At 40.7% G+C, this 15,000-nt stretch overlaps 1 protein-coding gene across 2 annotated transcripts in view; it reads left to right on the plus strand.

Moving 5' to 3' along the window:
* Positions 1–9,926, plus strand: part of LOC140930191 (protein C-mannosyl-transferase DPY19L1-like) — a 56,536-nt gene extending 46,610 nt beyond the window's left edge. For both annotated transcript variants that reach the window (XM_073379853.1, XM_073379852.1), the window contains exons 18-26: positions 645–748; positions 1,477–1,507; positions 2,320–2,439; positions 3,338–3,439; positions 4,371–4,412; positions 4,503–4,533; positions 5,822–5,921; positions 7,210–7,335; positions 8,530–9,926. In XM_073379853.1, the coding sequence (XP_073235954.1) occupies positions 645–748; positions 1,477–1,507; positions 2,320–2,439; positions 3,338–3,439; positions 4,371–4,412; positions 4,503–4,533; positions 5,822–5,921; positions 7,210–7,335; positions 8,530–8,683 (810 nt within the window). In that variant the 3' untranslated portion in view covers positions 8,684–9,926. The remainder of the gene's footprint in view (positions 1–644; positions 749–1,476; positions 1,508–2,319; positions 2,440–3,337; positions 3,440–4,370; positions 4,413–4,502; positions 4,534–5,821; positions 5,922–7,209; positions 7,336–8,529) is intronic.
* The last annotated feature ends 5,074 nt before the right edge of the window (positions 9,927–15,000 follow it).

Consider the following 15,000-nt stretch of genomic DNA (forward strand, 5'->3'; position numbering starts at 1 on the left):
ACAAAGTAACCAAGCAAAACAAAACAGACTGTACATGCTTGGAAGTTTGAGAATAAAGTGCTCTCCTTCAAGCCGGGGCCTGGCGGGGTAGAACAGCATGAAAATATTTGGGTACAAGTCATGGCCATATCATTCAGTGGCGATTAACTCTGGGACCAAGATAACCTGCGAACAGGCGGCCCTTCTTCCCATGAAGAACGCCTCGACACAGGCTAGGACAAAGAGAACTTTCCATAGTAACGAGGTGTCGGCATTGTTGAGGTATTAGAGACCATTAGATTCTAGGACGAGAACGACTACCAGCGCCAGATTTGACTGAAAGTTTTTTGGACTTTTGGACTTTCGATTCACCAAAAAAAGTTAGCACTGTTATCCTTATTGTAGGAGTTGAAGCCCTCCTGATCGCAAAATGATAAAACTTCAGACATTTGATAACTTGTTTCCGCCACTTCGAAATTGTCGCTGAAACTCTCAGTAGAATGACGACGGCCACTGCTTTTTCCCGCCAAAAATGACGTTGGTTCACGCGCGAGGAGTACTTAGCAATGAGAAAATCTTGTGCTCGTAGTTGCTCTTGTTGAAGAATCTTAAGGTCTCTAATAACTATAAGAGGAGGTTCGACATGTGTTTGTTTCTGCTTTCAGATACTCGAAAATGAGTGGAAAGCCTGGAGGACCTCGGAAACTAAACCAGACAAAGCAAAAGTATCCGACTCAGAATCAGATGAGGATGAAACCGTTGAACAGAAGTAAGCAGACACAGCTCTTGACTTGGACGCCAATGCCTGAAATCAAATTTGAATAAAATTTTCAATTAATTCTCGACTTAATATCATCGACTGACCATACACAACCACATGACTACAAGCAGCGCACATGTTGTCGAAACGTCAGTCATGCACAGACTTACTACAAGTCAACCTCTCATAATTTCTTAAAAGCGAGCTTCAATGAGGTTGCGCAGTGACCGTCGCGAGGTCGACCTGTTTCACCTGAATGGATTTGAATCATATTATAAATTCACTCGGGTAAAAAAGATTGACTTATGCTGTGTCGGGAGAGGCGTCAAATATCCCTCACCCTCCTATTGGTCAATTGTCATGACGTCATAGGTGGAATTTTCCACCGGTAAATTTCGCACCAAATAAGTGTAAAAAGTCCTTTAAAATGGCAAAACCAACCAGGAAAAAAGAAGGACTTAATAAACTGTCAACAACGGTCCTATTCTGGACGACACTCACGCTGATGATCATATTTTAACTAGAAAAACGTGTATCGCAGAAGCTCGCGAAGCTCGGGGGAGGAGACCCATAAAATATCAGGGATGGGAGAGAAATAGATAGGCGGGATAGAAATAGAGTAAATTGTGTAACTGGGGAAGGCGGGTTACAACACCGGCTCTAATATTGGAAGGTGAGATATACTCAATCTCCATTTTTCAAGTACTCAGTGTGGATTATTTTTATATCTTACATAGGAAAGAAGTCAATCTCAAACCTTATGCCGAGGTAATGTTCACAAACATACTTTCATTCTGTCAAACTTAAGTCACCTCTATTCCCTGTAGAACTGAAAAAAAAAAAACGGTGTAAAAGATAGAAGTTTAAGAAAACGCTTTATCATATGTTATAGTAACAAACGACGTTATCACCTATTATTTTCTAAGCCCTAAAAGCTTGTCCTTCTAATTACTAATTTTGTCCTTTTTCTTGTCGTCTGTGTGCAACTCTGAATATGTTTTTAAAAGCCCCCAATAGTACCAAGCCACTGCACTTGGTGTAAAAGGGGCCCGGTACATTAGAGAGCTTTAGATTTGAGGACGAGAACGAGTACGACTACGGGATTTAACTTAAAGGTTTTGCGCGTTCTCAAAAAGACTCCCCGGAAAGCTTCATTTTACTTTTCTTCATCAAAAAAGTTAGTACTGCAAGCGGTAAAGCCCTCTCCCGATGGCAAAATGATAAAACTTCTTACATTTGATAACTTGTTCCCGCCACTTCGACATTCTCGCTAAAACTCGTAGTAGAATGACGACGGCTTCGTCGCCGCGAAGTTGCTGTTTTCAGGGAAAGGTTTTTTGCGTGACTGAGAATCGCCAAAAACCTGCTTGATACGATAATTGTTTGCATCTCATGCGCACTACGGTAAGCGCTGCCTGAAAACGGCAAAATCGCCACAATGTCATTTCTTAAAATTGAACGAAAATTGACCTGTGTAAACGATTTTTGTTGTTGTTGTCGCCCTCAATAATTTTCATAATTACGTCCCGTCATAATTATTTCACATAATTATGTGCTGGTGGTATTTCTATCTACCGCAGCATTTCTACCACGTGCTACAATCGCTCGCCTTCGTCGTCATGGCAGTGATCATTATGCGGCTGAAGCTCTTTGGCACACCGGCGCTTTGTGTCTTGGCCTCTCTTTTAGCTTCTAGACAGGTAACAGTGATGAAATTGTCAGATTATAATTCCACTTTCAGTTAATGGGGCCACTGTAAGTGGCTCACACTGTTGTGTAACCTGCGAGTAAGCTCTCCATTTGAAGGAGTCGCGAGAAGTCACGCGAGATTAGCACGCAAAAGGAGACGCGAATGTCAGGGGCAGTCGCTTCGCTCGCCGTATAAATTGAAGAGCCTGATCGCGGGCTAGCTGTTGTGGTATCCTTGACTCTTTCCTCTCTTTTTTGTTTCCTTCTGTTCTTTAATCATATTGAACGAGGTAACAGACAGGTTACTGTGATGAAATTGCCCAGGGAGGGGGGTACCCCGACTTCCAACTCCTCACCCCTTTATATATCATTTGTGACAGAAAGGTACCCATTTCGTACACCTTCCACTAACAAATGGTACCCCTTTTTTCATACTTGTTTTGAACGCTGCGTCTCTTTTAATTGCTGAAAAAACGCATTGTCTTTCAAATATGAATAAATCACTAAACGAGAACGTGTCATTGTTCTAAAATTCATCTGTTAGCCCTTTTGGGCCTTTTTACGGACCGAAATGACAGATTCTCTACCCTCCCTACCCTTCCATATACTTCAGTAACTGAAATCCTTACCCTTTCATATATCTGAAGCCTGAAAAAGGTACTCCGTACGGGCGGAGCCTCCCCTCCCCGCATAGGCCATTAAAGGGAGGGATAATCTCCGGGTAAGATTGTCAGATTAAACTTGCACCTTTAGTTAAAGGGGCCACAGTAAGTGGCTTGCACTGTTGTGGTATCACTGCCTCTTTCGTTCCGTTTGAATTATAAAAATTTATAAATTTATAGATTTCCTGCCTCCCGAAAAACCAACATTGGTCAACTTTTTTGATTTATAGATATATTTTTTTTCCAGTTGTTTGGTTTTCTTCTTGACAAACGGAAACACCAAGCTGCAGTAATTTTACTCATCGCTGCCATGTCTGTTCAAGGAGTAATGAACCTTAAAGTACAGTTTGTAAGTACTATTACTCCAAACAAGCCTCGTATGCGAACGTTGTATAGAATGCATTGGAAACGCTATCACTTATTTCATTGGCTGTTGCGAAGTTTCGCAGGGAGCTGGGTCCAAATTCGTCCCCCAGAATAGTTCCATAATGCAATTCGACACGACACCGATCCAGTCTTGGCTTTTTTTTTGAGTCGGCGATTAACGGACACGTGCACATTTTGAAGGGACTAAATTACCCTAGTTTATTGGCCTTAGCTCCCACGAGACTCCCGTAGCTTGGTGGTAGAGCATCTGGACTAGAAGGTCATAGGTTCGACTCCTATTGCCAGATTGTTTCTTTCACTAAAATTACGTGAAGAACAACTTAATTCCAACTTAACTGTGTTATATAAAATAAGATAGGTAAGCAGAACTGGGAGGCTTGAAACCCGGGTCATTTGTTTCATAACCTACATCCATATCCACTACGCCATCGAGGACTAGCTGCCAAATCCCGGATTTTTTAAAACATACATGTACGTATGCTGTATCCCATAACAATATTTGAAAGCTAACCGTCGCAGTTCAGTGCTTAACCCAAATCACTGCAAATCATACGCTCTCTCCATAATTGGCGCTGTGCAGTTTGTTTGTTTGTTTGTTTGTTGTTGTTGTTGTTGTCTTTTCAGCAATTCGACAAGGTTCGTGGGCTTCTGTTCGAGTCTTGTTACGTTAAGAGAATAATGCGTTTTGTGAGCCTCATAAAATGTTCATTTTGGCTTCACCCGATGTTATCTAAGATAAAACCCTACTTGTGGTGTACTCGGATTTTTTCTTCCGATCCGCCTGTATCTCTCACTGAATAAACGTCTATCTCATAAGTCTGGCCTCGACTAGAGGAAATAAGGTCAAAAACGAGAGTTTATTTGATTCTGATAAAAACTTAATTTAACTTCAGGCAACCCAAGGAGAATACAACAACCCGGAACAAGAAGAATTGGTAAGTTAAAGAGAGAAATATTTTTTTTTGGCTTCCACTCAGTGTATATGACCTATAGTGTAAATGATCTTGTTCACTTTTACCTTTCAGATTGAGTGGATCAATTCGAAGACGCCCAAAAGTGAGTTGTAATCTTAGATAGTGCAACAAGTTTAAATCCATAACAACGTTATATCGCTGGCTCTTCGCATCGAGTGCAGACAATGTGATAAACTTTGACATTTTAAAGAAAGCAGCAAAGCCTGTTATCGCGGACATAGAAGCTGAATAAAACAATAGGATCCTGTTATAGTTCCGCTTTTTTTTTTTTTACAGCCAAAGGAAGGTGAAATACTGCTTGCAATACCCACGCTCTACGGTCAATTCTCTATAAGACGGACACCTTTGGGACCGGCACTAAGTGTCCGTCTTTGGGAGGTGTCCGTCTTATAGAGAGTCAAATCAAATAAAGGGAGTAAAGAAAGGCAGAGACTAACTCTAGGTGTCCGTTTTACAGAGGTGTCCGTCTTATAGAAGTGTCCGTTAAGAGAGAGTCGACTGTACCTCTTATATTGCTTCACACGTAGCATTTCATGGGTTCCTTGAGGTACAGTCAAGTCATAAATACACCGATAGCATCAGCCAGTGGCGCCTTGCATGTTGACATTGGAACTTAGGGGGACTGTGTCACGAGGAAATTGCTGTTTCAGGTCATTTCTGTGCCGAAGTCATTACTGTGTTCTGAGGATATCGAACAACTTTCATCAGAGAGCACTAAACAATCTGAATTATTTTGGTGATATTTGAAGACATAGTATTTAACTTGGAAAAGTTGGCCCAACTTTTTTAAGTTTGAATCTACGTCTATCCTTTGCAACAGACGACAGGAAACAGTTTCAATGTCTAAAATATAACCTGAAATAACAAAACAGACAAAACAGAACCATTTTTTTTCGGGAATTCAGTGGGCCCTTTGCAGAATATGGTCACATGGTACAAAAACGATGCAGTGGGAACTTGAAAAGAAATTATTTTAGCTTTTTGAATGATGTAATCTCTTTGTTTTTCTTGACCCTCAGCGTCGTTTGCCATCCAGCAAGGTGTTTCTGTACCATGTGACCGTATTCTGCAAAGGGCCCATCGATGCGAAGACGCGTATTAGCTTTGTAAAAAGATAGTAAATAGCTTGGAATATCCCCTTTTTATGAATAAACAACGTAAAGAGGACTCGTGCTGTTGTACTCTCATTCGCCACATTACTTTACATTAGATTGAAATGAATTGCAATACATTGCATTACCTATTATTACGTTTCATTGAAAATCTAGTGACAAATGACTTCGCTCGCAAGGACTAGAAAATCCCCAAAATGAACACATTTACGAGCACGTTATCAATCGCTGTCGTTTTTTGTTTTCTTCTTCCATTAGACTCTGTGTTTGCTGGGGCCATGCCTACAATGGCCACCGTAAAACTCTGCACAGGAAGAGCCGTAGTGAACCATCCTCATTATGAAGATGTTGGTATAAGGTACAGTCTCAACATATAGAGCGGTTTTCATTTAAGTGTCGAGAAGTAATTGGTTTTGCACTTTCTACACGATGCGATTGGCTTAAAAGATTCGCGCCACCTTTTCATCCAATCAGAAGTAAAACCAAAGCCAATTGTGACGCGCTCGCTCTCAGCCACATGTAATTACTTCGAGTTTTGATTGGTTCAATGTATTGTCTGTGTCCTATGTGATTGGCCAGAGTAATTACTTTGGTTTTGGTTTTACGACACTCAAACGAAAACCACTCTATTACTTTGCACGATTCAGATTTAGATTTATAGCACTTTACCCACATTGGGGTGGCACTTATGACCAGGATTGAACGCAGTCGCAAAAATTTGCTAGCAAATTGTTTTCGCAATTTTGGCAAAAAAGATTTAAAGGAAACCGTTGTCCGAAATGCATGGGAGAAATAGCAAATATATCAAGAATAACAAATTCAACAAGGATTGCACGCTTGCGCTATTCGCAAGTAATTGTCTCACAAAATTTTCTTGTGAATCATTTTTTTGCTAAAATTGCGAAAAAAATTGGCTGGCAAATTTGTGCGACTGCGTTCAATCCTGGACATATCTCCTAGGTTGGTGAGGTCAACGCAAGAGAGCTCGCCCCAGTTGTTCAAAGGGTGGATAACGCCAACCAATGCATACCGCAATTGGTTTCCCTACCACTTATCCGCTGGATAGTGATTTAGAGCGGTTTTCATTTGAGTGTCGAAAAGTAATTGGTTTTGCACTTTCTACACGATGCGATTGGCTTAAAAGATTCGCGCCACCTTTTCATCCAATCAGAAGTAAAACCAAAGCCAATTGTGACGCGCTCGCATGCATTTTCCCGCGCTTTGCGTCAGCCACATGTAATTACTTCGAGTTTTGATTGGTTCAATGTATTGTCTGTGTCCTATGTGATTGGCCAGAGTAATTACTTTGGTTTTGGTTTTACGACACTCAAACGAAAACCACTCTATCCAGTGGATAGTGCTATTCAACGTTTGATCAACTATGGCCAGGGTTTTGGGAGTAGACAATGCCAGAAGTTGTAACATTCCTCGTGGTTCTTCTAGCTTAACCAGTTGCAAAAAATCTTGAGACACTGTAACTTCAGTTAGACCATGATCTTGTGCTTGAAACTTCACGAAGTTGCGCGCGTCTCTTCTCGAAACGCCATGATGGCCAAGCTCATTCGGACAGAAGAACTGCCAATTTTACCACCCCTTCCCCCTCTCTGGTTAAGATCTAAGCATGGTGAATTTTCTTCGTATCGCAGGGAAAGAACTCACAAAGTCTACCAAATCTTTAGTCGCAAACCGCCCTCTGTTGTCTGGAAAACCTTGAATTCAATGCAAGTAACTCATGTGGTTATTGACACGCAGTGGTGCCGGGGGAGACCAAAGTAAGTAGTTCTTCTTCAACAGTTGTAGATATGATTTGCCCATTTTCCGATGCGACTGTAGGTATTTTAATACCTACAGTCCTTAAAACTGAACTCACGTGATTTCAGGTGCGTAGCCAGCTTTTCGTCTAATGGTAGGCCCGGCTGACTTTTATTTCCACATATCCTGAAAATTGCACCCATGACTAGCTCACCCCAAACAACGCATAATATATTACAAGCGGTAGTGTGATCAAACCAAAAATTTGTAGGCCCGGGTCTATGGGTGTATGGGCTGGCTATGCCCCTGGATTTGGAGTACAGTTTGGAATTAAACCGCAAAAAGCATGATTAAATTTTTTTCCAATACCAAAGGGCGAGGTCTTAACAAGTGCTGATATATTCAAAATTACCAAAGGAAAATCGTGTGTTTTTAGCATTATAAAAACATGTTCTGCCTTGGAAATGCAATTTTCGGGAAATCACTACTAAGGAAGCCAAATGAAAAGAAACCTTGTAAGAACACCATGTCCCTTTTCCGCACTTTTTCCTCAAAATGCATTTCTCGTAGCTCATTATAGTCGCGAAATTTTTGCATAAATATTTTTAGCTTACAAATTATCCACCCAATGATCTCTCCGGCATTTCGCTCCATTTTTTACACGCAAGGCTTGAGGCTTCAATGGACAGCAGTTTTATATAAATCACTGTGTTTTGTGGCCTTAAGCCTCGAGTAGCTGCCTCTGTTCACGGTCAACCTCGTTCTCAGGGTTCTCTAGAGAGAACCTAAGAACCAGGTTGGCTCACGTTCTGTTCGCCACTTTAGAAACTAGAAGGAAACTGGGCCGAGTTAACTTTCGCAAAGACTTCTGGGATTGTTGCTAGAGACGGGGGAAAACAATTGGCCAATAGCTGACTGACGCGTCCCCAGTAACGATCCGAGGTACAATTGCGGGACGCCTTTCGGTTCCAGTTCACTTCTCCTTACTTAAGTGGCGAATAGGCCATTTCAGAGTTCCCTCGGGCCTCTGTATCAAAACGAGGTTAAGTGCTCAACCTGTGGTATAGAAATGATTTTTCATATATATGCAAATAAAACACATTTTCACAAGAGAGGTTTTCGCACCTGGCGTCATTTTGAAAGTGAGGGTTTTTGGAACTCGGAAGTGGCCTATTTTTCTCCCCGTATAATTCTGTGTTTGCGACTCTCTGCAGGCCTGGTTGTGGCATGGTTGACATCTGGGACTTAGAAGATGTAGAAAACAGAAACCGACCGAGCTGTTGCAATGCCCTGGAACAGAATCCGACCCCTTTTAAAATGGTGTTCAGCAATGCGAAATACTACGTTTTCCAACTCCATAACAGCTGACAGACTTGTAAAACTTTCAGAGTTGTTCACGTAAATGAATTGTATCTATAAAACGTTATTTAAATAATGACTAGACGCTCCGCATGTCATTGTTATGGTTTTTGTAATTCACAGACAGAGGATCCGACGCCTTTTAAAACAGTGCTCAGCAAGGATATACGTACTGCGTTTTTAGACCCCTTGAAGGTTTCCTTAAAATGCCTATATTGTATCTCGAGGGAATGGCGCCACCAAAGTTAGGCACTGTTGGGTTATCCACCTCAGCGTTTAGCCTCGGTGGATAACATCCTCCTCGATCTGCATACCTTAATTATTCACATCTTACTCAGCCGCATTCCATAATTGCTAAAAGTATCGGCACGACGCACTAACTTAAACGACGCACTAAAATAGTTACGGCATAAAATATATAAAAAGTCATTTCTGCCATAAATAATGTTAATAGGCCTAGTTCAAGGCCAATTCTGTTAGTAATAACACGAATGATTGAACAAAATGTTATTGCTTTATCACGATTACGACAGCAAACAGAATAACTCAAACAAAAATTGAAAAAGCAATTTGAGCCGCTAGTTTCAACATTTCAGTTCTAATAAAATACAAGATTTCCGAAAACTTTTGACCTGAAATAGAGAGAAAAGAAATAATTCACAAGCAACTGTTCTGTTACAGCGCGCGACTAGTGACAAATATTGTTCAATTACTTAAGCACCTTCATTATACGGAAGCCTCCCTCGTTCAAGCAGTTCATTTGGTTTCAACACTTGCAGTGGAACCTCGATATAACGAACCTCTATATAACGAAGTCCTCGTTGTAACGAGCGATATTCTTCGCCCCAGTCAATGGAACCTCGATATAACGAACCTCTATTTAACGAAGCCCTCGTTATAACGAACGATATTCTTCGCCCCAGTACAGTAGAACCTCGATATAACGAACCTCTATTTAACGAAGCCCTCGTTATAACGAATGGTATTCTTCGCCCCAGTACCGTGGAACCTCAATATAACGAACGCTATTCTTCGCCTCAGTACAGTGAAACCTCGACATAACGAAGCTCTATATAACGAAAACCTCGTTATAACGAACGATATTCTTCGCCCAGTATTGTCATAGTAAAATACCGTATATGAAAAAGAACCTCGATAAAACGAAACCTCGAAATAGCGAACAAAGTTTCACAGTCCCTTGACCCTTCGTTAAATCGAGGTTCCACTGAACTATGTTGAGGTCTATAATACATTTAATCATACGAGTGATTAACAAAATCGGACGACCGCGTAGCGGGAGTCCAATTTGTTTAATCACGAGTATGATTACAGACCGAATTTGACGACAAGAAGTTCTGTTACCAATTAATCATAACTTTAACAAAATTTGTGATATATTAGGCTCATTTTTTTAATCAGAACACAAGAAACTCCGAGATTTTTTTTGCTAGCAGTGAAAAAAAAGCCATTTAAGCGCGCGCGTGATGGCGCGTACTGTCCAATTACTTAGGCATGACGCGTACTGTCCTATTTAACTGTTCTATTAAGGCTGAAATCAGGGCAGTTGATAGCCAATCAGATTTAAGAATTTTGTTATAGAGCGGTTTTCACTTGACTGTCGAAAGGGATTGGTTTTGGTTTTGGTTTTGGTTTTACTATGCCCTTTGGTTGGCTAGTGTATTTACTTTGGTTTTGGTTTTACGACAGTCAAGTGAAAACCGCTCTAGTTATGATTACAGACTGAATTGGACTCCACTCAGTCCTGTTACCATTACTAATTAGCGCAAAGCTCAAGAGCTTCCTTTCCCGCCTTATTAATAACGATATATCTGTATCAGCCTTTAACTCTTTACAGAGAAACTACACTAAATATCACTATCGCATATTTATGACCTGAATTCGTTAGCCTCACGCATCACACGGCGAAGAACAAACCATGAAACGTAGAAAAAGACAAGAAATATATGTCCTCCAGTGCAATTTGGGCAGTTTAACCCTTTAAACCCTAAGATCAAAATTAAAATTCTCATTTGTCGCCCCTACTCATTTCCTACAGAAATAGTGGGGAGAAGTTGATGAGATATCGACCAAATTCATCTTGGGTGATCATGTCCGTAAATCTCATAACCACTCTGTTTTATAAAGCGTTGATATTACAAGGAGAAATTTGATGCTGATCACTCTTAGGGCTTAAAGGGTTAAGAATTGTGGCGAAAAAGGTGCAAAATTTTACAAAATGGCAAGTTGTGTTTCATTACTTCAAGCAGTGTTAAATATCACATCATTGGCGAACATTGAATGTTAAACTCACTAGCAAGCTTTTCAACAGTTTTTACATTGCTCCATTCCACCTTACGCCCTTGTTTAATCTCAAGACCAACTTGGTCATAATGACGTTTCAGTACCTCCAAACATGTATTGGCATAGTTACCTGTACACGGTGTTTCGTCCACAGATTTAATGAACTGAAGATCGTGGTTGAAAAGAACAAAATTATCGCTCAGTGAAACTGAACGATTGGAGCATATATCCAAATTATTTCCTGCCGCTTTGTGTGAGAAGCAGTAGCTTACAATAACGTTTGAAGAAAGAAATGGGGCGTATGGTACGTGAAAAGTTGTTTGAGGCTCCGACAGAATAGTTTCTACATGTTCTGGTCTAACAGTATGATTGGTTGGAAACTTCTTATTATATTCCGCCAGGTCATCACAGATCTCGAAATTCCAGTCGTAGCGGTCTCTCTCAAAGTACCACGCATAACTCAGCACAACGCAGACTGGAGAGTGCGGGACGTGGATTAACTTCTTGAAGACCTCATCAAAGTTACGCGTGTTAAATTTTCTCAGTATATACTCTCTGCAGTGAGTGAAGGTGTCCCGATATATGTATACAGGAAAGAAGGACATAAAATTAGCAACCATTGGAAACCCAAGGGCCAGTTCCAATGTGTGTGCCCAAGACTTTATCCATTTCCTACCCAATTGACAACCTGTTCCTAAAGTTCTTAACTTTGTGCCATTAAAAATGGAAGATTTCGTTACTGGAGTTATGAAAGCAGCGTCATTATCCATCCAGGCAATAATACTGTCATTTGAATACAAGTCGATAAAATAACTGCTCCAGAGCTGCCTGTTGTAACCGGGTTTTCTGTGTATCCCTGGAAAATCCAATGTACTTTTGTCTTTTGGAAGAGCCTCATATAAGACTTCAAGCTTGCGATCAGGAAAGTATCTTTTGGTCTGATCCATTATTTTATCGCCAAATTTATGATCCTCTTCGGTTTCTTCGTCAAGTACCAAGACTATTTTTCCGTACGAAGAAGGCCAGTAAAGAACAGTAGTCCTGAACAGATCACAGTAATATCGTTGCCTGTGATCTGGCAATTTACCAGACATCCTGACAAATAGACTTAATGAGGTATCTACTGTTTCTTTGGCGGCCGCTTTGGTTGTTCCGATTCCTGCGCTGGATGGTCTGCTGTCCATCTCTGAGATCTGGGGTCGCAGTGATCTTAAAGGTCTCTCTTTTGGAACAACATGAATTACGAAAATCCCTATGGCTAGGAGTGTTGAAACGAAACAGGTGATATGAACGTCTCTACGTTTACATTTCCTTCTCAAAATCATCGTTTGTTCGCACAGAAGTCTTCTTCTGGACACCTGTTTAAGAGAAAAAATCGACAAACTGTAATTAAAACAAAAAAGTCTGCTCTAGCTTTAGAACACGTAGCCTGCGAACAACAGACGCATTTCCGGTCGTCGCTTCCTTCCCTCCGAAAAATAGCTATATTTTTCGGAGGGAGAGAAGCGACGACCGTAAATGCGCCTGTATATCCCGTTGAATGCGAAAACTTTGAAAACCATATACGTGGTTGAAGGGCACGGGAAGACAACGTATTAAAGTCACAACAGCTATATAAACCATACATTATACTACTCGAATTGCGGGCGTTTAGCTCGAAAGTCGATTCGGCCGAAGGCGTTCGCTAGGGCTTAAGTCCATTCGCCCGATGACTGAAAACACTCTACCACATTCTAAACCTATAGCTACTTCTACGAGATGTTATTTTAGTTAACCTTGGATGCCACTTGTCTGGGAGAACTGCCTTCGGGTGAGACGACCCAATGCCATTCCACTCATTTCCTTCCCGGTGAAAGTCACTTTGAAACGATTTCAAAAACAAAAAATGCAGTAAAACGTCATTTTAAGTGCTTTTGCCTAAACAGTGTCCTTTTAACGTGAATTTGAAGACGTCAGGGCCTAACCCATTGGTAAACACGTTTGATTCCAGCTTTCTAACTTGCTCTATCTGCGGTATATCATCTTAGTGTCAGATTTTAAAGCTTGTTTGAGTAGCCGAGCATGCTGTAAAGAGGAAATTGTCTGATATACTTTGACGTATCCTTTGGTAAAGGAATGAGACAGAAACAGGTCAGCGTTCTAGACCCCAGGTTTCTTTCATTGTATCTATTCGATACTAGACACTGAAACTCATGCCTTAAGTCTTCACACTCAAGGAGAGGTTTGTAGGCTTAAAAATAGCGCTACATCATCTACCACTCCAGAAGGCCGCCCTGCCTGGATAGCATTTCCCCACTGCAATGGCAATTACTTAGCAATATTTTCTTAGTGTGCTAATGTAAGTTTTTTAATGCTGGTTAGCCTGTGCAAGCATTTAAAAAGGGGGAGACAGGGTTTAGAGCGAATTGCTTCCCTAACATCCTTGAGCAAGAGGTACAGCGTAACCCTTTCGACGGATTCTTCTATCCCCTCTACGGCCTTTCCATCGGAGTCTTACTAGGTAGTGCCCAAGTAACAGGGGCACCCAACGACCGTTTTCTGGGAAATATCTGTTCGGAGCCCTCTAGAATGGCTAAAATTTTCGAGAGCCCAAGAACAGCCAAAAATTTCGAAAATGTTTCTTGGTGACTGTTTGTTGGGCTCAGAGTTTCGGGATTTGTGTGGTTTGTTCACCTAAGAATTTCGGATTTTGTAGTAATCTCTAGATTCTGGTTTCGGCACCTAGAAATTTCGTAGCTTTCGTAAACTAAGAATAGCAAAAAAACCGGCTAATCAGTCAGTGCCATGCCGTATTTCAGATTTTTCAGTAAGTGCCGTGCGAATTTAGTTCGGCAGGGTACAAGACGTTTGAAACTGGCTTTAAAATCACTTAAATGCCTTTTCTTTGTTCTTATTTTTTTATTATAATTATTCTTATTATTACACCTAGAATTTTCTATACATTCTACGTCGCCCTAGAAAATTCGAAGACATTCCCACAAGAGGTAGAGTTTTCGGAAAAAATTTGAAAGGACCCCTAAAAATTTCGGCTAAGGGAAAAGCTCCTCAGGTAATCTTACGTTTTCGGAAAGCTTTCACTGTAGGCTGTTATTTTCGGGAAAGGCGAAAAACAGCCCTAAAAAATTCGAGAGGTTCAAACCACTCCTAGGACGACCGAACAGATCAAATTATTTTAGCGATGCGAATTATTGATTTATATTGCTTTTAAAGCACTCCAGGATGCATAACGAGCCATTTCAGATCATTTCCCAGAAAACGGTCGTTGGGTGCCCCTGAAGTAAGATTCAGAGCCACCCTTCCCCAAAATATACTTACGAAATAACATGATTTTTTTATTGTGATTCTTCACTCAAAACAGAAAACGCTTCCGAGATCATTTATCGAGGTTGTCCAAAGTTTAAAACCTACTCAGTGTTCGTATGTACTGGTAGGGTGTATGATTTTGATGTTTTCCAAATTCCTTAATAGTCAATGCTTTTATCACACGCGCAGGTGTCCGAAAAACTGACCACCACTTTACACTTTTAAATCAAGTACTGTTGGCAGCCAGACTATGCAACCTTTCAGTTGTTGTATAATTGAACAAGTAACTTTGGAAACATCAAAGAAATGTAAACTAGTAAAGAATTTTGTTTTCTGCCCATTCTTAAGTTCGAAGGATGGTCGTTTGTTGTCACGCAAGACCACTCCTTGTCTTCGCACACTTCCTCCCTGTATGTTGTAACTGGTTCTATTAAGTGGTAAGAACATCTTTCAAATCGCCGAAAATGTCTTAAAAACATATTTTTCTCGTACAATATTTTGTTCAGTGACATTTTAATAACTTGGCCCATCTCCAATGACCTCTAGTTAGAGATCAAAATTAATTACAAAATGCCTTAGCGCCAGCGGAATTTTGGAGCTCGAGAGTAGAAAAAGTAAAACAAGCGCCCCAAACTATAAAGGTAAGTTAATTTCGATTGCATGTTAGCAAATTAATTATCGTACTATAGAAGTGCATCAGGTTTCTTCTCAAGAAATGCCAA

Source organism: Porites lutea, chromosome 3 (assembly GCF_958299795.1).
Source record: "Porites lutea chromosome 3, jaPorLute2.1, whole genome shotgun sequence".
Taxonomy (NCBI): domain Eukaryota; kingdom Metazoa; phylum Cnidaria; class Anthozoa; order Scleractinia; family Poritidae; genus Porites; species Porites lutea.